The sequence below is a fragment of the Macrotis lagotis genome, chromosome 1 (genome assembly GCF_037893015.1).
Source record: "Macrotis lagotis isolate mMagLag1 chromosome 1, bilby.v1.9.chrom.fasta, whole genome shotgun sequence".
Lineage (NCBI taxonomy): Eukaryota > Metazoa > Chordata > Mammalia > Peramelemorphia > Peramelidae > Macrotis > Macrotis lagotis.
The window spans coordinates 733,710,067-733,731,683 of NC_133658.1; the positions used below are offsets into that span (position 1 = coordinate 733,710,067).

At 35.0% G+C, this 21,617-nt stretch overlaps 1 protein-coding gene across 2 annotated transcripts in view; it reads right to left on the bottom strand.

Moving 5' to 3' along the window:
• Positions 1-1,348: 1,348 nt before the first annotated feature.
• WASF3 (WASP family member 3) overlaps positions 1,349-21,617 on the bottom strand; it is a 194,511-nt gene continuing 174,242 nt past the window's right edge. Inside the window, exons 6-10 of one of the 2 annotated variants that reach the window (XM_074216172.1) lie at positions 17,836-17,953; positions 8,104-8,270; positions 6,974-7,240; positions 5,388-5,758; positions 1,349-3,070 (exon numbers count right to left, since the gene is read on the bottom strand). In XM_074216172.1, the coding sequence (XP_074072273.1) occupies positions 2,913-3,070; positions 5,388-5,758; positions 6,974-7,240; positions 8,104-8,270; positions 17,836-17,953 (1,081 nt within the window). In that variant the 3' untranslated portion in view covers positions 1,349-2,912. Of the gene's footprint in view, positions 3,071-5,387; positions 5,759-6,973; positions 7,241-8,103; positions 8,271-13,763; positions 13,940-17,835; positions 17,954-21,617 lie in introns of both variants that reach the window. The other variant, XM_074216171.1, reaches the window with a different exon arrangement.

Sequence of the window (21,617 nt, forward strand, 5' to 3'; positions counted from 1 at the left end):
TACTAACCATTGATTAACTGTGATAAAGTTAAAATATTAGAAATGAAATTTACTTTTCATGAGCTCCTTCTCCATGTCCTCCCTCTTTTTATATTTAATTTGGATAAAAGAAATGAAAAAAAAATTTTAAACTTCCTTCTTCATGTATTAGCATAAAGTTGAGATTGCAATCTAGAATGAGATTTTAGAATAAACTTATTTGTGGAGAAAATACTCAACCTTGCTTATGGAATTAAAGCACCTAACAATATCCTTTTAAAGGCAGCATACATATATCAGAGAAAAACCTTTTTTTTAAATACTATAGTAACAAATCCAGGAGGATGAAAATAACTTTTGGCTTATACTATAAGTAGACAACTAATAATTAAGCATGTGGATAATTATGGGGGAACAATTTTAATTTTTTCTAGTGATAAGATATAAATAGAAAGAGGAGAAAAACCATGAATGGGCAAGGGAGAAGGGGAGGTATTTTAATGTGCTCTTTTTTTTTTTCTCTTGAGAACAGACAGTTCTTAGGAAACAAGGAAGATTCACCAGATATTAGGTCTAGAATTATGAAGATTTCTTCTGGTACAAAGATTATAATTTTAATCAGATAAGAAAGATTCCCTCTCCCACCCCCACCCCCACCCCTAAAATGCTCCAGGAAATAATATAGCTGAAGAGACTTCAACAAAAAGAGAATTTTAAAATTCATTAATAAACAACCAGGAGACCTGGGAAAGGAAATAATAAAAACTAAGACTCTGCACTATTTAAAATAAGCTCTAAGTATAGAAAGCCAGGGAGTTAACATCTAATTAAGTATTGTTAAGGAGACCCAAATGAACAGGTGTAAGGGTCCATTATAATCTTATAAAGGAGAGAGACACCAGAATGTTCAGTTTGAATGTTTGTGCTAATCAAAACCCAATGTAATGGAATTATGAGACTATGCCCATGACTCCAAAGTAACTGTTATTTTCCTATATTGCATACTTTAGGCCAGAGGGCTAATATCGCTAGACTGAAAAAGAATCAGATTCATTAATTAATGTTCCTGTTTTCAATTCTATTGTGAACTGTGTGTGTTTCTGAATTTCAAAGTCTCCTTCCATTCATTACAATTATCAGTAGTAGTCATATGACTCAAAAGTTCATTTTAAATGTTCTAAGTATTTTAGAGGCAGCATGAAATATTAGATTGAAAGATGGCCTTAGGTCAGGAAGACTTGGACTCAAGTCCCATTTCTGACACATATTGTATCTGGGACCTCAGGAAAGTCACTTAACTTCTAAGTGCCCCAAATAACTCTCTAAGCCACAAATTGCACAATAGTTGACTGATCTAAATTGATAGAGGTAATTTCCTTAGCAAAAAAAAAAATCCCCTATCCTACTAAAAACACAATTCTAGATCCAACAAAATATATATAGGATTAGTCTGGTATAAGATATTTTATAAATACATAAGTATGTATGTATGTATATATATATATATATATATATACATAGACTAACATGTATATATCTGGTTACAACTTAAAATGTTATACTCTTTTTTTTAATATGAGCAGAGTGTGAGCCAGTAGTCTCATTAAACTATAATCAGCACATGGGAAATTGACTTAGGTTAAATAAGTGGTTATTGTTCACCCAGAATTTAAAAAAAAGAACCAGAAGCTCTAATGTATGAATTTCCTAAGGAATATTCCAAGGTGAAATCTTGGTCTCTGTGGATCACCTAAACATATATGAACAATAGCCAGAAGGAGAGAAAAGTAAATGGGGTGCTGGGGTGCGAAGGTTGGTGAGATGCTCTCTATCTATGAATATGATCAAGAAAACAGTGAGGTACATTTCAGCTCTATGTGCCCAATTCTAATTGTATTAGTAATTGTGTGCTTCCAGGATACTAAAAGTGTGGTTTCTCTCTGCTTCTAGACAGAACCATTAAAAGTGGGAATATACTGATGGCAAGCTTTATATAAACTCTGGCTTCTTAGAGCTGTCTTTTTGTGGTTCATTCACTGAAAACTTAAGATTTCCAAATGATCTTAGACAATCTCTGAAAAGTTAATTAACCATTGTCAAAAATCAACAGACATCTATTGGCAACCCCTCCTGGCAGAAATACCCCCTCTTTCACAGTATTATCAGGATCAAGGACCTGGAGTCCTTTGTGCAGATTCTGGATTATATTTACTGAGTGCCCATAGGATAGGGGAAAAATCATTGTGAAATCCTTCCTAATGATGGACTTTTTGCAGTTTTACAGTCCCTGGTGAGTTCTGAGGATAGCCAAAGAGTAAGCAAAAGGAAATGAGAACACATTCAAGTTCACACACAAACTACCAAAACCAAGAAATAAAGCACACGAACAAGTTAAGATATTTTGTTTCTGTTCACTTGGTAATTTTTCACCACTTGTGCCAAATTCAGAAGCATATACTAAGAGCAAAGCAATAAATTGTCTTACTGATCTAAAGACAATCACACTGACACAAAGCTGTAAATTTTGCAATGATCTCACAATCAGGCAGCTTCACAAATAGAATTCAAGTCAACAGAGACATACTGAACAATGAATGTGAAATAAAACTCCTTCCCTGGCCAGGAGGGAAACAAAAGACTAGCTCCATAATAGTGCAACAACAATAGCACATTTTCTTGTGTGAAGCACATGATTTGCTATATTTAGTGGCACTTAAGTGTTACACAGTAAATATGAAAAAAAACCAAACCCAGAATTTTTGGATGTGCAGAAAGCATAATCACATTATTAATACAAAAGTTGCTAAGCTACGGTGTATCATCACATAAGTACTGAGGCTACTACAAATTTTCAACACAATGCCTTCCTAATTGGTCAACAGTGTCATCGATTTCAATGAGCTGCCCTCTATGGTGTGCTAATGAAGAAAACCTCAGTCTGACCAGTCATTATCATCAAACTCTGAGTCATCATCAGAATCACTGTACTCTACAGCTATGCGTCTGGAGAGGATTGTTGCCACATCATTTCCCACAGGCTCTCGTTTCGCTTCTTGTTCCCGTTGTTCTTGCACCTTTTTCAGTTGAATTCCTGTGGGCAAAACACGACCCAAATGAAAAAAATCAAAGTCATTATTAGAATAGTGATACCAGAACTGGGAAGGGAAAAGGGGATTTAAAAGAACTATTGTGTGAAAAATGTTAACATTTCTTTAAGTATAAAAAAATGAATGAAAACTTTATCCAGTAAACAATCAGAAGTTGTCTTTTTTCGTAAAAGAAATGAACTTAAACTAATAAGAACAAATTTCCTACATGGAATCCTACCTTATATCCTGAGTGGGAAAGTTGGGTAGATGGGATACCTAGAGTGCTGACCCTGGAGTCAGTTAAGACTACACTTCCTGAATTCAAATTGGCCCTCAGAACTAATTGTGACCCTGGACAAGTCACTATTTGCCTCAGTTTCTTCATCTGTAAAAAGTGCTAGAGAAGGAAATCATAAAATCATTCCAGCATCATTACCAAGAAAATCTCATGAAGAGTTGGACATACCTGAACAACAACAAAATACATGTCATTACATACTGCCCTTTTTAAAAGAGAAGCTCTAACTTCATTCTCCAATGAAGTGAAAATTTGATCAGAAAGTTCTGCCTATTTCACTCCTATTATTGGAAATACTTCTCAAATGTAATCTCCTTTTCTGCCTTAGTGAAGTATGGCACACATGAACATTTCAAGGGTTCAATGACATAGGTCTTTGCTCTGCCAGTCAAGACCACAACTACTCAAAAATCAATAAGTATTTATTATACCTAGATACTAGGCACAGTGCTAGTTACTGGGATATAAAGGGAAAACAAATACAGCCATCCCTGCCTTCAACTAGCCTACATTCTTTCAGGAAAGACAATATGTATGCACACACACTAACATGCAAACACACACACATTCTCTAAATAATATTATCAAGTAATTCAGAGAAGGAAGGGGAATCAGGAAAAAGGTTTCATGTAAGAGATAGTATCTGAGTTGATAAATTAAAGATTCTAGAGAATGAGGGAATGGGGATCTGGGAAAAAGCACGGGGATAATATTAAGAATGTCTGTATGAACTATAGAATGCTCAAGGAAATTAAAATGATGGGTCTTATAATGACAGACTGGAAACAGGTTATGAAGTGATTTAACTGCCAAACAAGGGAGTTGATACCAGAGGCAATTAGGAGTCATTGAAACTTACTGAGAATCTGAATGAAACAGTCATATCTTTGACAAAAATGTGATATTCCAATTCAATGTCAACTGGAAATGAAAAAAATAAGCTATTCCAAGTATAATAGTGATTAAGGAAGGAAGTAAATATGGAGGGAAGGAAGTATGGAAGGAAAGAAACAAGGAAGGAAGTATAGAGGAGAGAAAGGAAGGAAAGAAGGAAAAAGGGAAGGAGAGAGGGAAGGACAAAGGATGGAGAAAAGGAAGGGGAAAAAGGAAGGAAGGAGGAAAGGAAGGAAGGAGGAAAGGAAAGAAAGAAGAAAGGAAGGGAAGAAAGGAAGAAAAGAAGGAGGAAAGAAAAAAGAAAGAGAAAGAAGGAAAAAAGGAAGGGGAAAAGGAAGGAAGGAGGAAAGGAAAGAAGAAAGGAAAGGAAGAAAAGAAGGAGGAAAGAAAAAGAAAGGGAAAGAAGAAAAAAGGAAGGAGAGAAGGAAGGAAAAAGGAAGGAGAAAAGGAAGGGAGAGAACGGACTGAAGGAGGAAAGGAAAGAAAGAATGGAAGAAAGGAAGAAAGGCGCGAAGGAAGGAAGCGATGGAAGAAAGGATTATTAAACACTATGGCACTCTGATAAGTACTTAACAAATATTTCTCATTTAATTTTTCATTTAATCCAATAACAACCTGGGTGCTATTACAATATTCCTACTTTACAATTAAGAAAACTGAGACTGACAAAGGTTAAGCAATTTGTCCAGGGTCAGATAGCTAGGAAGAGTCAGGGTAAATTTGAATCGAGGAGTTCTGGACTACAGGTTCAATACTCTATCCATTGTATGTCCTAGTTAGTTATAAACCTAAAACCAATATAAAATTTGTGTGTTGAGACCACTGCCTTAGTAATATCTTATTTTACAGCTAAGTCTAAATTTGTGTTTTTCTTATTATTTATATCTTCCTCCTAAAAGTACAATGTGGGGGGAGGGGGAAGGGGTGGAGGAAGGGTTAGGGGAGAAAAGGAAGAAACCAGTTAACTAAGGGTTGACTAATTAAGGAATAACTGGACAATAGTCATTGCAAATAATCATTATTGACACTAATTATTCCCAAAAGGTAAAAATATAACTAGAACAAAGAATCAAAAATTCACTTTTTATATCTAAAAGGGAAATATCTTGCAGCATGCTTGTACTTACCCATCCGAATAGCAGCAAGAAGATCACTCCTAGCATCACTGATTGTTGGCTGAGCTGGTTCTTGTCTCTTTGCTTCAGCCCCTGGGGGGCCATGCATGGGGGAGGATGAAAGGGAAGGCCCTGCTACAGGGGGGCCAGGTGGGGGAGGTGGTGGGCCTGGAGGAGGAGGGGCTGTAACCACAAGCCCAGTAGAGGGTGGATGAGGAGTAGCAGTGTATGTGGAACTAGTTGCTAATGGAGGGTAGGAAGAAGGTGTAGGAATCTGAAGAGGGCTAACAAAAGCAGTTTGTGCTGAAGGGATCATGGGAGGCGGTGGAGGTGGTGGTGGTCCCGATGGGTTGTAATATTCAATTATTTGTGCTGGGAGCATCCTAAGAAAAAGAGGAAATACATCAAGACATCAAAATGCCAGCAGAAAATAAAATTTTCTGAGGCTCTGAAATCTATGTCAGGTTAGACACTCCTGGCCACATCATATATTGTGAGTCTAACTAGAACTATGGCATTCAAGTACATACATTTTCTGGGAATAGTTTCAAAGGTCTTGCTTAATTCATTACAACAGGATATCATATCATTGCTTAACTCATCTCAGACATAAAACTGTTCCCCAAAGTAAAAGAATATTTGTGGGAGAAAGGAATATCATTCCCCCACTGAAGAAATAATCTATGAAGGCAGGAAGACCGTTATTAATGCATACTCTATGGTAACAAGTAGCAGAGAAAGACATAGTTAATCAGAAGGAAAATTACTGTGAATACTGTAGGATAGAAGTGGGACAATTGAATTTGCTGAAAAATAAGTGTATTAAAGCAAGCAGAGATTGCCTTGCCCCTTATAGCACTTGTTATAAGGTAATGTTTTAGAGAATATTATTTAAGTCAAGAGAGGAATAATAATAAAAGCAGCATATTTGACCAAATGAGAGCATTCAAGAACTATGGAATTCATTTTAAAGAGAGGAAGAAGAACCTGAATGAGAGAAAATTAGGGGTCCTGGTGAGAAGGCATTATCATGCTACTAGATGATGTTAGGTCAAGTTATGCAAGGTCAAGGAGGGGAGATGACTGAGCACAGAAACAGTAAGGGTTTGGATGTCCCCGATTTTCTTCTGTCAAATATTTCACTTTGTGCACTCATTTTCTAATAAAATTTGTGAATTGGAGTTAAGTTCTATAATTACCTTAATAAACATCTACTAAAAATCCACTATGTAAAATGGATTTGAGCTAGGTGCTAAGAGAGATATAAAGATAAGGAGCTTATGATCTAATTAGATTTTTTTAAAAAATTGATTATCCTTGGTTAGCTTATGGGTTTAAAAATACCTCATGAAACAATTCATTCAAATTTCCTATAAAATGTGGCTGCTGTTGTTTTTAAACATAATGTAACTAAAAAAGAGGATCATACTAGTGTGCCACTATACCATTTTCTTTACCAGCAATTTGGCATTCATAATAGAATTATCAATCAGACAAGTTGAGTTTTCTCTGGAAGACATTTTAGTCCATGAATTATTAAAAACAAAATCAAACTACCAACTATACTTTCAAAGAGTTCATACATGAGGAATATTTACCCATAGTCAGAGGGAGCCAAAGGTGCAGAGGCCTGCGAGCCATCTGAGGCCTGTGGTGGAGGTGGGGGTGGCTGCTGGGGTCTGTTCAAAGTCATGTGTCTGACAGGGGCCGAAGGTGGTCTATTATATTCATGCTCCAGAGTTTGGTTTGCAGCCCCATACTGCTGTGCTTCCCCTGCTCCATAAGAAGGAGTCACTGGTTGCTGATGGAGAGAGTGATTTGGAGTGGCAGGATAAGAATAATCAGTCACATCAGATGCATGGGACCTATAATTAAAGGAGGAGAAATGGAAAGGAGTAAAATGACTTTGAATTTTTTTCCTTCTAATATGCATACAACATCTGCTTTTTTGGTTATCAATTCATAAATTACAAATTCCCTATTCCCTTTTCTATTTTGTCATGAAAACTACAGAGCAATAATTGGATTACTATCTCAGCCAGAAAATGCAAGTATTGTTGGAAATTAAATTCACAGCTTCAAAATGAATATATCAGATAGATCTGGCAAGCAGTAAGTAAATACCAATACCTCACTTTTTCAATACTTTAGGAATGTTTTTCTCAATCATAGGATAATATAGAACAAATTAAATTAACAAACAGTATTTAAAGCAGACATAGCATTCTAGTTACATTGAAATATCAACAGCATATAATTAGAAATTTATGTAACAGTAGGTGAATTGGATAAACATTAACAGTAAGAGAAGTAAAAGAAATTAAGAATGCAATGCAGTGAATAATTTTTTTGCATAAACAGAGGAAATGTATTTAACCAAAGCAGAGTATAATGATTTAATAAGTTTAATATTTAAAAGCTTTGTTTCCTTTGCATAAACAGCCAAGTATAACAAGCTAAAAGAAAGGCAAATATTTTATTAGTTGAGCAAAGAGTTCACAAAGATGCAGAGACTGTTGTGGTCCAGGGTCAGCTAAGCCCAAGGGAGGGGAGTGAGTAAAAGGATGTGTTTGTCCCACAGCTGCATTAGTAAGAGACAATCATGCCATTTTGGCACTCTGTTAAAGGACACTCTGAGTCAGTAAATTGAATGCATATCATCGTAGGAAGACTGAAGCAGGGCAGGCAACAAAAAGCCATGGCTCTGAATAAAGCAAAAAAGACCAACCCTCTGGGCACTCTGTTCTCTTTCACGCTCCCTGCCTGTTCCAGTTTCTTGGCGTCACTCATGAACTCAATACCCATTTTCCTTCGCTCCCACTCTTCTTTTCTTGTTCTGACTTTCCTCACATTTATTTGCTGGTTTCTGTTGGAATTCATCTTGTGTTTCTCCCTCTGAAGCAAAACAGGCAAAGAGATATTGGTGGAAAAGCCACAGGCTGGATATCAAGCTCTGGGATTTCATGCAGTGCAGTCCAGGAAGGCAACGAAGTGGCGTTTTTTTTGGAACACAGAGGAGCTGTTCTTGTCACAGAATCCTCCACAGTTGTCCTTGTCCCTAACTGTGTGGCACAAACTCCAGAAGGTGGTGCAAATATGCATGCAACGAGGTCATGGGTATGATGCTAGTTAAGGAGTAAAAATTTTAATGAAACAAAGTGTAGGGAGCACCTAGTCTGTCCTGAGACTTGGTGCGTTTTCTAGATGTGTCCGTATTTAGAAGTGAACACCATTATGGAGGGCAGTGGTCAAAGAAAACACCTTGAAGGCAAAGCAAAATGGGCAAGAGAGAAGAGAGCTACTGATTGCTTTTGAAAATAATAAGAAGAATTATTTAATAAAATTGTCTAAAAAAACCAAGAACTTGAGACTGGGCTGCTTTGGTAACCTTTTAAAATGGTATTGTGCTGTAGGGATAAAAAGGACTAGGCGAGACAAAATAAGAAGAGTGAACAGGGCAATAATGGTGAATGGATGAAGGTAGGAAATTGGTATTTCAGAGTTAGAATTATAAAGTGACAATATGGCAGTATAGGACACTGGACCTGAAGTCAGGAGCAAATGAATTCAAATTCAGCTGCAAACACTTTCTAAATGTGTGACTCTGGACAAGTCACTTAATCTCTACCTGACTCAGTTTCTTCATCTATAAAATGGAAATAATATCACCTACCTCCTAGAGCTGTTGAGAAGATAAAATGAGCTATTTGTAAAGTTTTAATATGATTATTATTTATTATTATAATTATTATGATTATTAGAATAATCATTATAATTCTTATAATTATGGCTGGTAAGAGGATAGGTTCTTAGGAAAGATGTGGGAAAGATCAGGTAGGAGCCACAGGACTAGGAAGTCAGAGTAGGTTAAATATCATACCATTATATCTCTATAATCTTTCAGTTACCCGGAAGCATAGGGTAGGTACATGGGGTATCTTTAGGGAGATAAAAGGCCACTGAAGAACAGAAAAAGATCAGAGGGCAGATGGGAACCAATAATAAAATGGATCATTCTAGAATAGGCATTAGGAAGTTCTCTTCCTATAGATGCAGGTAAAGAATCCCTGGACTCAGTTGAGACCTAACATGTTCAAAATGCCTCAGTAGCCAGAAAGAAACAGAAATAATTCTAGAGTTGTCCTAGTCAGTCTAACAATTCTATACCAGTATGCAATGTGAGACAGAGTTAAAGATAAGGATTTTGGAATTAGAAAACCATGGCTTACATCCTAACCATGACACTAACTACCTAGGTAATCCTGAGGAAGTGACTTCATGGCCTCTGAATTTCTTTATAGTTCTAAATCTATCAATAAATAAGCATTGTTTAGATTTCAAGTACTGTTACAGAAATACAAAAATTTCCCTATTTTCAAGGAGTTTATATAAACACAGAAAGACAAGAACATCTTATTAAAAATTAATAAATAACAAGTAATTAAAAATAAATTGGATAAAAATTAAAATAATTACAAATAAATTAACTAAGGAGGCAGCATACTAGCAATTTATGGGGACATCAGGAAAGGCTTCATGTGCAAGATGTTTTTAAACTGCATTTTGAATAAAATGTAATTCTATGAGGAGGTGAGGCAGGAGTACACAATTGGATTAGGAGGCATCCAGTACAAAATCACAAAGATGGTAGAAAGATCGTCATGTATAAGAAATAGAGGCAAAATATCCAGATCACAGCACAGATGAGGGGGAATAATGTCCAACAACATTAGAAAGATAGTTGTCCAGGGCTTGAAAAACTAAATAGAGAAGTTTTTATTTGATTTTAGAAGCAATGGGGAACATACTACAGTTTATTGAATAGAGATGTGATATGATTGGATCTGTGCTTAAGGAAGGTCATTTTGACAACAGTAGATCACATAGACTGTGAAGAGAGAACTTAAGAAAACAAACAAAAAACAATTAGGAATATATTGCAGTAATCTAGGTGAAAAGTGATGAGGGCTGACTAAGGTGTTCATTGCACGAGTAGAGAAAAGGAGACAGAGTAAGTAGAAATGGCAAGATCTGGCAACTGTCTAGATGTGTGAGGTGAGGGAAAGTCAAGTCAAGGAGCTAAGATTATTTGAGGGCTTCAAATCTAAGAAACTAATAGGATGGTGGTACTTAGAAGAGAAATAGGGAAGTTTAGAAAAAGGGAGGAGCTGAGGAGAAATATGAATACTTTTTTTTTCAGATGAGACATCTATCAGGGAATGATACTGAAGGAATGATGCACAGGGTAGAGAAGAGGACTGAAGGTTCTGTGTCTATGTGTGTTAGTCATTTTCATAATTTCATGGGAATTAATGAGGTAATCCAAAGAAAAATTGTGGAAATAAAGGAAAAGCAGGCCCATGACAGAACCTTGGAGAATACCCATAGTTGGGAGAATGAAATGAAATGATGGATTGTCAAAGGAAACTGAGGAGTGGTCAAACAAGAAGGACAAATACAAAAATAAAAGATAACTTATGAAAACCTAGGGAGAATATCTGGAAGGACAAGGTGGTCTTTAACCTAGCAATACCATTACTAACTCTGTTTCACAACATGGTTAGGGAAGATGGTAAAGAACCAATAATTTCTAAAATATTTATAGCAACTCTATCTTCAAGTAGCAAAGAATCGGCAATTCCAGGGATGTCCATCAATTGGAAAAAGTGATCAACAGTTTCAAATACAGGAGAGAGGTCATGACTAAACATGAGAACTGAGAAAAGAACATCAAATTTGCCAATTAATATTGCATTAATAACTTTAGATGCTTTAGTGAAGAAAGGGTGAAGATGGATTACAAAAATTTTTAGAGTAAGAGGTGAAGAAGTAGAGGTTGAAGGTATAGACAACTTGAAATCAAGGAATTTGGTTGAGAAAGGAAAAAGGAAAGAGTGATTAAAATGATAACTTAAGGAGATAGTATGGTCAAGAGGGGTGTGTGTGTGTGTGTGTGTGTGTGTGTGTGTGCGCGCTTGGGTATGTTTGAAGGCAGTAAGGAAGAAACCAGGAAATGGGAAAAGTTGGAAGTAAGAGAAGGACCAAAGAAGCAATTTTCTGGAGATCACTTTCAGGCATCAAATTTAAAATTCCAGTAGAAAGGGGTTGGCTATCAGACTGGGGAGGAGAGAGTAGCAGATGAAGACAAGGGGAGAAACAGGAGCTTAAACTGAATAACCCCCTATTGTTTTTCTTGCAAAATAAGAGTTAAGGTCTTCAGCTGAAAGGGGAGAGATAGGATTATGTGCAGAAAGTATAAGAAAGGAGGAGAGGGTTTTGGAACAGCTTCTTTAGGTAGTGAGAAGGGGGAACAATTGAAAATCAAAAAAAAAAATTGCCTTGTGGCAATGAGGGGACTATCAGTCTATGACCCTATGTTCCTAATTGTTACTTGATAATATGAAGGCTACATCACCTCCATGTGTGCATTTTAATTTACATGCAAGCTTAAGGTTTGATATCTGGCAAGTGAAAACCTGATAAAAGAAGACAATAATAATTACATTGTATACAGTTGTAGAAAATATTGTATGATGGATAGCTAAGTGTCATAGGAGCCAATCTTAGAAAAATGTAAATGCAAATAACAATACTGTTACTGCTGCTAATAATAATAGCAGTACTTACATAGTGTATACAATATGGCACCCATATTCACCATACCCTATGCTAAATGTTTTATAAATATTATAACATTTTAATCTAGTAATAACTCTGGGAGGTAGATACTATTATTATACCTATTTTATAGTTGAGGAAACTGATGCTGGGGGAATTTAAATGACTTGTCCCAAGGGTTAATTTTCTGAGTTCAGATTTAAACTGGGGTTTTCCTGACCTCAAGTCTACTGCTCAATCCACTATGCCACCTGACTGCCTACATGGAATTTATAAATTCAGAAAAAGTACAGCTTATACAACAAAACTAAGAAAGACAAATTAATATTTAAAACATAATTATATGTGTAAAAAGGTTGGCCAGCCTGAATCACCTATTTTGTGGTCATCTAGGATCAATTTGATTTTAAAATCCAGGATGCATGCAAAGACTTTTCACCACATAAAAAAGAATATTCATTTTCTTTCATTAGGGTTTCTGGAGAATATTACCTGAAATAAGGTGTTGGAATACAAAGTTCAGACCCATAATATTCATATTATTTTTATACAAGAAGATTAGTAATGAAATTAAATGATTAATTAATCCACTGATTCAAATGAGAAAGATAAAATGCTTCTGAGGAATTGACCTTTCATGATGTATTCTAATACCTGTTTTGCAGAAAAACTACATAGTCATTAAAATTCCAAAGTTAAAAGGTAAAATTAACTAGAAATTCTTGTATTGTAGATGAACAAAATTTAACTTAGTATTTTCTTCATATAATGTTAGTAATAATCAAAATTTTTTGAGGGGGAAATGGTGGTAATGGGATGGTAAAATTAACAAAATTAGAATGAATGTAAACCCAAGACTAAATGATATTTTATACTATTTGTTTTAAACCTACAAAACCCACCACCATGAGGAAATCTGGAAGAACAATCTTGAAAACTAAATAAGCCCTAAGATTTAAAGGAGACATCTTTTCTTATTTTATATGCTAATAAAAGATTTTGCATAAAGTCTCTTTTTTCCCTAATAAAAGGCCTTAAGTTAGAAAGCAGAAAAATAATATAAGCAAAATGAAACATGTTCAAGTTAGCTCCTCTGGACTCACTGTATACATTGAATTGAAATTGCCACCCAGTGATTTTGCCATTTAGACCTGTATGAAGGAACATTTTTATTGAGCAGCTAACAGTCTCTTAGTAATCTCCAATGATGATCTTTTCCTGCAAATTAGAGTACATGACTGGTTATTTGAAGGGCAGAGACAGACACACTTTTTCTTCTATCACTCTTAGGGAGAGTTTCAAGCAGAACAATGGAGTAGTTCTATTAATTATTCTATTTATAGTAGATACCAATCATTTTCACATATCAATGGCAATTCAGCATGCCAAGCAAAAATTGAAAGTATCACTATAGTTAATTAAATTGAATTTTTAAATACTTCTAAATTAACAGTGCTAAATTCAAAATCAGTTGCTCAATTATTAAATAATAAATTCAAGTCAGAGGGATTTTAAAGTATACAAAGAAAAACAAAAATTCTTGTGACATCCACAAAATACTTTCACTACATAGCTTAAGAAAGTTCTAAGAAACATTCCAGACTTTTTCAAGAACTAAAATTATTGCTTCATTTCCAAATAAAAATAATAAGAACAATGATAAGAAATGCCTAATATTGTCTAAATTGTTTTAAAAAAACACGCAAGCACCAAGAAATGCCTCATGCATAACCATTACATGAGAATAAGGGAGCTTTAATACACACAGACCTAGTATCTGGGGACAGGGATCCCTCGGAAGATGCTCCATGGTACACACTTTGAGACAACCTGTTGTCAGGTCTAAGCTCTTTGTCATATGCCATCATATTCCACTCCTGGCGCCTGTTCCTGGCTTTTCTAACCTTTTTCACCTCACGAGTTGTGCCATCTATACGCTTTTGCTCCTGATGTCCAAGAAAAGAAAGGAAGCATGCCAAGACAGAAGGGAAAGGGAAAACAGCAGGTTAAATGCAATTAAAATGCATAGAAATATAAACCTGATATGCAAATGGAAACCATACCCTAAATGTAAAGGAAATTCTAAAGAAATCTAACCATCATTCATGAACCCAAGAGAAAGCATCTATATTTTTCAACTCATGTTGTTATCTATTGATAAGGAAAGCTGCTCTTTAGCTGCTCTCCACTGCCTACATAAAAACATCTAACAAGGTAAGATCAGGACACAGTTTTCTGCTACTGTACATTTTTTTAAAGTATTGATTTAGAATATCTGCATAATAAAATATTTTTCTTCCAAAATGAAATTAAATAACCTTTATTTTCAGTTTTCAAGCAGTATTTCAGCCAGTGTTGTTAAAAGTTAAGTAGTAAAACAGAAAACTTACCTGCCCCATTAGTGAAGTGCTTATTTTTGCTCCAACCCTTTGGCCCATACAAAAATCAAGAATATGGTCCCACTACTGTCAGGCACAATAGTACAACCTCATCAATAAACACTTAGGACTTATATGGATTTCTCTAGAGAATAGTAGCTTTTTCTTTCTGTTACTTTCATATTCATACATAACCCATAAAATACTACATCCCTTCAAGGTAAGGCCTGAATTTTCTACTTCTGTGTGACTCAAATTTTCAACTGTATCATTTTGACTGTGTAGCATTCAACTTATTTTCAACTTATTTAAACTGATCAGCCATAGGGATAACATGTATAAGTACCTCAAGCAAAGCCAAGCAATAATAACAACTCTATTGAAAATTAAAGTAAGACTTATAAAGGACTTTCAGTCAGAAAGACAGGTAGATTATACAGGTATTCTATCTCCATTGTGCAAATGGGGAACATCAGGCTGGAGAGACAGGATTTGATCACAGGTTTTTTAAATCCAGCGATCTTTTCAATGTCATCTTATTCTCTCCTCAAAATTACTTTGAAGATGCAGAAAAAGCAGCATCCAAGACCAATGGTTCCCAAAACTGATTTGGAGACATTCCTGAATGTCTCCTATTATCTCAGATAGGACCATAATTTCTCCAAAAAGTTATAAGAAAATATCAACTTACTTGCATTTACCTTATTTTGGAACTAGCTGTGTCACGGTATACTTTCAGGTAGGATAAAGTACTAAAGAGCCAAGCTAATAGCAATTAAATGCTGTGTCAGCAGTAGAGTTGGAAATCACTATCCTAAAGATCCTGTGCTATGTCTACTTTTCCAGATGGCTGATAGTGAGTTATATGGTTAATTTAAGACATTGTGAAATTACTAAGCTAAAGAATAGAGGTATTAGCCAGCTAAGATAAGTGGATAGAGTACTGGACCTGGAGATAAGAACACAAGTTCAAATCTGGCCTCAGACAATTACTAACTATATGGCCCTGAGCAAGTCACTTATCCCTGTTTGTCTCAGTTTCCTCATATGTAAAGGGAAATGGAGAAGAAAATGGCAAACTACTCCAGTATCTTTGCCAAAAAAAGCATAAAGATTCAGACACCCCTGAAATAACTCAACAACAACAATAATAGAGGTATTAGGGCTTGAAGACTATTTCAATTATAAATCTAAATTTTTGGTTTTCTGTTCACATTTCTCTTAAGGTATTAAATGATATTATGGGCACTTTCTCCAACACAGACTACAGTATCTCTACAGTTTGATAGATTGTTTTTGAGAGTTGTATGCCTCCCTCAACTATAGTAAAGCTGGGCAGATGCAAATTCTACAATCAAAACTTTCTTAGCTTAGTAAGATCTGTTCAAATTTATGCTAACTTTTGGGAAATTAAGGTCTTCCCATGTCATAGTCATTGAAGGAGGACTTCAGTGGAGGCACTATTGTATCACAATGGAAAACACATGGCTTTTTTTATATTTTAATAAGTTGTTGAGGAAGAAAAAACAGGGATACATTAAGATCTACACAGATGGATTTTTATACAAAGGAAAAAAAACAGGTGAAAATAAAGTCATTCTGTGTGTGTGTGTGTGTGTGTGTGTGTGTGTGTGTGTGTGTTTAACATTGGATTGGGAATCACAAGACTCACATTCAAATCCTAGCTCCTGTCACATGCTATTTATGTGACCTTAGAGAAAAGTTACTTCACTGCTTAGGAAATGTAAATCTGTAAAATGAAGGGATAAAACTAGATAAACTCTAAGATCAGCTCTAATGACTAAGTTTTCCAAAGATAGGACAACTCTCAGAATCAAACAGTAACTATTGTGACTTTTTTTTTTTAAAAAAAAATCTCTATTTAACCTAAAGTCAGTGGGATAACAGCAACCACCACAATTACAAGTATTTGAGGAATTCAGAATGAAATCAAAGATCTAGAAGGAGCTACTAGTTTTGTAGACATGATAATCACAGATTAATACACTTTATGTGAAGGCATACAAAAATAATTATATATGTATTTATGCCAAAAGCATCATTTTTGGATCATCCCTAAGAGGCATTTGTTAGGTCATTGAAAGGTAAATTATATATTTAATGAAGAGCACTCATTTAAGTCTCAATGAGCTTTTATATTTCGTAAGAAATGTATAGGGAGGTATTACAAGCATGTCAATCAAATATTTCCTTGACTCTTTCTTTTCAAGAGAATAATATCCATCTTTCCTTCACACAGACAATGCCTACAGAATCGTATAACTCTCCCATGATATTCTGGATTTTAATAAATTCCCAAAATCCAGTCACACACACACACACACACACACACACACACACACACACACACACACGGAAATAATTTAAATTTTTATGTCCTTTTAAACTCCTTTCTCTTTGAGGTTCTTTGAGGTTCTTTGAGGTTTATATTATTTAAATTATAAAAATCACTGAAAAATCCTTTGGGCTTTCCAAAGTCAAACATTTCTCTAAGTTAGAGGTTCATAAACTTTTTGTGTCATATATAGCCCTTTGATAGTCTGGTAATGCTTGTGAACCCTTCTCAAAATGTTTTTAAATGCATAAAAAATACATAAAATCACAAAGGAAACTAAGTATCAGAGAAAATAAAGATATAACTTTTTTTCCCCATCCAAGTACACAGACCCTCTCCCCTCTGAAATCTGCTCATAGACAAGAACCTCTGCTCTAAGTCAAAACTTTTAGTTATTGCCATACAAAGTGAATTGTCCTTCCTGGGAAGTCTGCACAATAGACCATCTTCCAATGGAAAAAATAAATTTCTGGGATCGCAAGGAAAACTTTCAGGGAGTGTTCCTTAACTCTTCTTAATCATAAATATATCTCTAACAGAGGAGGCAACCCTCTGCAGATTGTCTAGGCCATATCTATTCCACCTATACTCTCTCCTTTCCCCTCCTCAATCCCCCTAAAAAAGAACAATTTATAATATATAATCACACCTAATTATAAATAAATCAAACTGACTTTTCATTATAATATATACAATATACCATTAAAAGGTAGAGGTAATGGGTAAATGTTCATATCACTAACAACATTAAAAAATTAAAATTGATCATCTTCCTCTGCAAAGGGGGTAACAGGAATTTTTCTTAGATGTAAGTAAAAGCATAGGCAAAGAATTTTAATCACAAACTTATAAACAAAACTTGAGTTATGAGCATCTTTTACTGTCAAAATGAAGCAGATTAATTGAAAATGAGAAGAAAATAAGATGAAAATATTTTTTTTGAAAAATTATGGTCACTTTGTGATTCTCAATTATCTCCATATTAAAAATATAACCTATAAAAAAATTTCAGCCCCATCTCTGACAAATTCATAATTTCAATAAAGGGAAAGATTCAGCAATTTAGCTTGGATATTATATCCAAATTAACTCAGGAATATGTATTTACCTTTTGTCTTCTTTTCTCTTTCCTCTTGTCTTCTGTATCCTGTAGCATTTTCTCTTTCCAGAGATCAAAGAAATAGGAAGGATCAGTATAGAACTTCAATCCATCTTTCTTATCATCTCTAGAAAAATGAAATGGAAATAAAGAAAAGGAAGATTAAGTACATTTCAAGCTTAAAGGTGCTAACTCTGACTCTAATTTGCTAAACCACAATATTTAGCAAATTGATAACCAGAAACATTATTGAATGTGTTATTTCAATAACAACCTCAATAAATCTGTGGAATTGTAACTTTTATATGTAATTTTAGCAACATATGCTAAAATTTGCTAACAAAGGCATTTCAAAACTCTCTTGGCACCACAATTACATGCAGAAAATTGTTGAAAATAAATAAAAAAAAATTTCTTCAAAACAAGGAAACTGGAAAATATTTTTAAATATTACTGGGGAAGGTTTATGTTGATATCTCCCATCCTCAGTTTCCCTGTTTTCTTCCTAAACCCTGCCAATTCCTCAAGCCTGGAATTGTGACTACTGTGTAGAATGTAAACACATGCCTACTTTTATGCTATAACTCCAACCCATCTAAAATTTCCAACAAAGAGTGATCCTCAGAATTTTTTTCTGACTTTTTCTAGCAGTACAAATTTAATTCAACAGGAACTTATTCAATGTCTGTTAGGCACTGGATTAACAAAGACAGAAAGAAGATTGTTTCTCCCCAAAAGGGGATAATATTCTAGTGGAAGGTGAGGAAAAAAGAATATGAACTCAGATAAGTATATATATATATATATACATATATATATGTATATATATATATACATATATATTCTAAATAAATAGAAGGTGATTATGACAGATGACTGAGAAGTGGGATACTAACAACTGAAGGCATCAGGAAAGACTTCATGTGGAAAGTAGCAACTGAGCTATGTTCTGAAACAAGGCAGGGTTTACACAAGGCAAAGTGAGTTAACAGTTCAAGCATGAGGATTGGTCTATGTAAAGACATGGGGAAAAAAGACAAAACTTTGAGTAAGGAGAACAGCAAATAGTCCATTTTGATTGTAATACAGTTTGTAGGAGAAGTGATTAGTCTAGGAAAGTAGTGGAGTAACACTCTAAAGGACGTTAAAGGTCAAATAGAGAATTTTGTCTCCTATCCTAATAACATGAGAAAGATAAGAAAATTCTTAAGAAGGGAGTGACTCAGACCTGTTTGAATTGTAGGAGTTGTCCATTTGTCAGCTATGTGGGAAATGTACAGCAGAGAGAAGAAACTGGAGTCAAGGAAACCAACTAATATGTGATCGCTGTAAGCTGGGCAAAATGTGATGAGGGTCTCAGGTCATTATGTATGTAGTGAAAAGGGTAAGAGAAATATGGCAATGGACTCAATAGGATTTAATAACTGATCCAATATAAGTAATGAAGGAGAATTAAAAAAATGGAGGATACTCTGAGATTATGAAATAATGAAGGTTAAGAGGAAGAAAGAATTGGAAGATTAAAATGGCATATTCTGGAAACAAATATTCAATGGGATAGCGAGTAAAAATTTCTGTTAGACAAGATGTGTATGTATGCGTGGTTAAAAGAGGTGGGAATAGTGGAAAGGTGGTAGAATGTGGGTGGAATGAGCTTTGAGAGCTGATGAGAGTGTATATCTAGTATTAGAAAAGAACCCTGACCTATAGTTACAAAACAGGGTGAGCCATGCATGAAAATCCAGGATTAGAGAGTGAAACCAGGAGAGTACAGTGTCACAACAATGCAGAGAGAATACCTAGGGGAGTGATGTGAAGATCAATGTTCAAAGCTACTGAGAAGATAAGAATGAAGACTAAGAAAAGACCATTCAAATTGTTAGGTTTAGTAATATTATTGGTAATAATGAAGAGTGGTGTTAGTTGAATGGTACGGTCAGAAGTCAGATTTCATGAAGGTTCAGAAGAGGAGACAACCAAAGTTTCCCTAGGATTTTGACTGTGAAAAGGAGAAGAGCCAAATGATAAGTTGAGAGAGTAAGAAATGAGAGTAAGAAGCCATAAATTTATTGAAATTTTCCTTTTGGAGTTTGGAAATGAAAGGGAAGAGATATATAGCATGATAACTTGAGGGGACAATAGGATGAACTGAAGATTTTAAGGTGGAGGAAATCTGTTCAGGTATCATGCCTGGTATAGATTAGAGAGAGCACTGGGTTTGAATCTTGGTTCTATTATTTATTACCTTGAATAAGCAATTTCACCTACTTCTTGGTGAATAAAATGGAGATAGACAAAGCATCCCCAATATCCCTTACAGTTTTAAATCCTATTAGTCTATATCAGACTTCTCCTTTCACTCATACTCCCTATTTACAAAGAATGAAGATTCAGTTGTTTCCGACCACTAACAGCAGTTCCAATAAACTAAGGAGGGGGGTTCAGAAGAATTAGGGGATAAAGGAGCAAAACAAAGGAAAGAAGCTGCAAAATGGTTTCTGACTAATTATGCTAACATAAGACAATGGTTATTTATAGGAAGCCTGATTGGTATTGAAATCCTTAAGTCCAAAGAACTAATGATGGGGGTCATATTGTTAAGAAGCTAGGGGAGGCTGGGATCGACCTCCAATTAGTATAAATTACCAGAAGATGCATCTCTACCAGATAGGTTTTCTTTTATACTTAACCACTTTCTTTTATTTAGGCTAGAAGGTTCCATCCATCTCCTAAGTTATTTCCCTTTCCAATATCTTCCCCTATTCATTTTGCCAGGGCTTCTCTTCTTCTCTGGACCTCTTAAAAATATAACACCATCTCCCAGAATTCCTCTGAGGCTCTATTTCTTCCCTCCTTGATTTTTCTATTTTGCCTAGATCTTTCTTTGCTCCAAAACCTTTCATTCATGCCCTTTCTACCTTTCATTATGTTCAATATGTATACATGTCATATTCCCCTTCCATAAAATGTACACTAGTTGGGGACATGAGCAATGCCACTGCTTATTTTTTTGGTCCCGCCACTTACTTATTTTGCATACAGCAGGCACTTAATAAATGCTCATGGCATTGGACTAATAGATTCTTATTTGAATTTTTGTGCCTAACTACTCTATGCACAGTAAGAATTAATTTCCCAGACTCACAAAATGCAGCCATGGTCAAGCTCAGTGAATATCTTATTTTACTGTCCCTCTTAACAATGAAGTGACCCTTATGGCAATTAAATTCAACAAATTCTAATAGATGAGTTAGATTAGCTGGCTGTATTATAGAAGGGAAAATGAGAAGAAAAAGGAAAAGTGTATTTCCAGTGGGTGGTTAGGCAGTATTATTTCTCTTGGGGTTCATTTTGCATTTGGCCTGAATTGTATGCTGCACTACTCTATAATAACAGTGAGTCAACTTGTTGATCAAATTGTTTCCCTATAACCTGTAACACTGTATAATATGCTTGCTGTCTGGAATGATAAATGCTTCTGCATTGAAATGTGGAGACAGATCAATTGTTTGCTGTATGGTAACTGAATCAAATAGTTGCCTTTATATAGTCTTGGAACAGAGTAAGCATAAAGCCCACACACCATCACTGACATATGAACCATTTCTATTTAAGAAACACAGGATTCACTCTTTTGAAAACAAGCATGCTGATTACTAGAAATAATGCGACAATAGGAATTCAAGGCTTTCCAATTCCATCATGTTTTGGTCTTTTTTGCAACAATTCAAGAATGTGGAATTATGTCAAATTGTCACCTAAAAGAATTTCTCCTCAAAGAAGAATTTCTA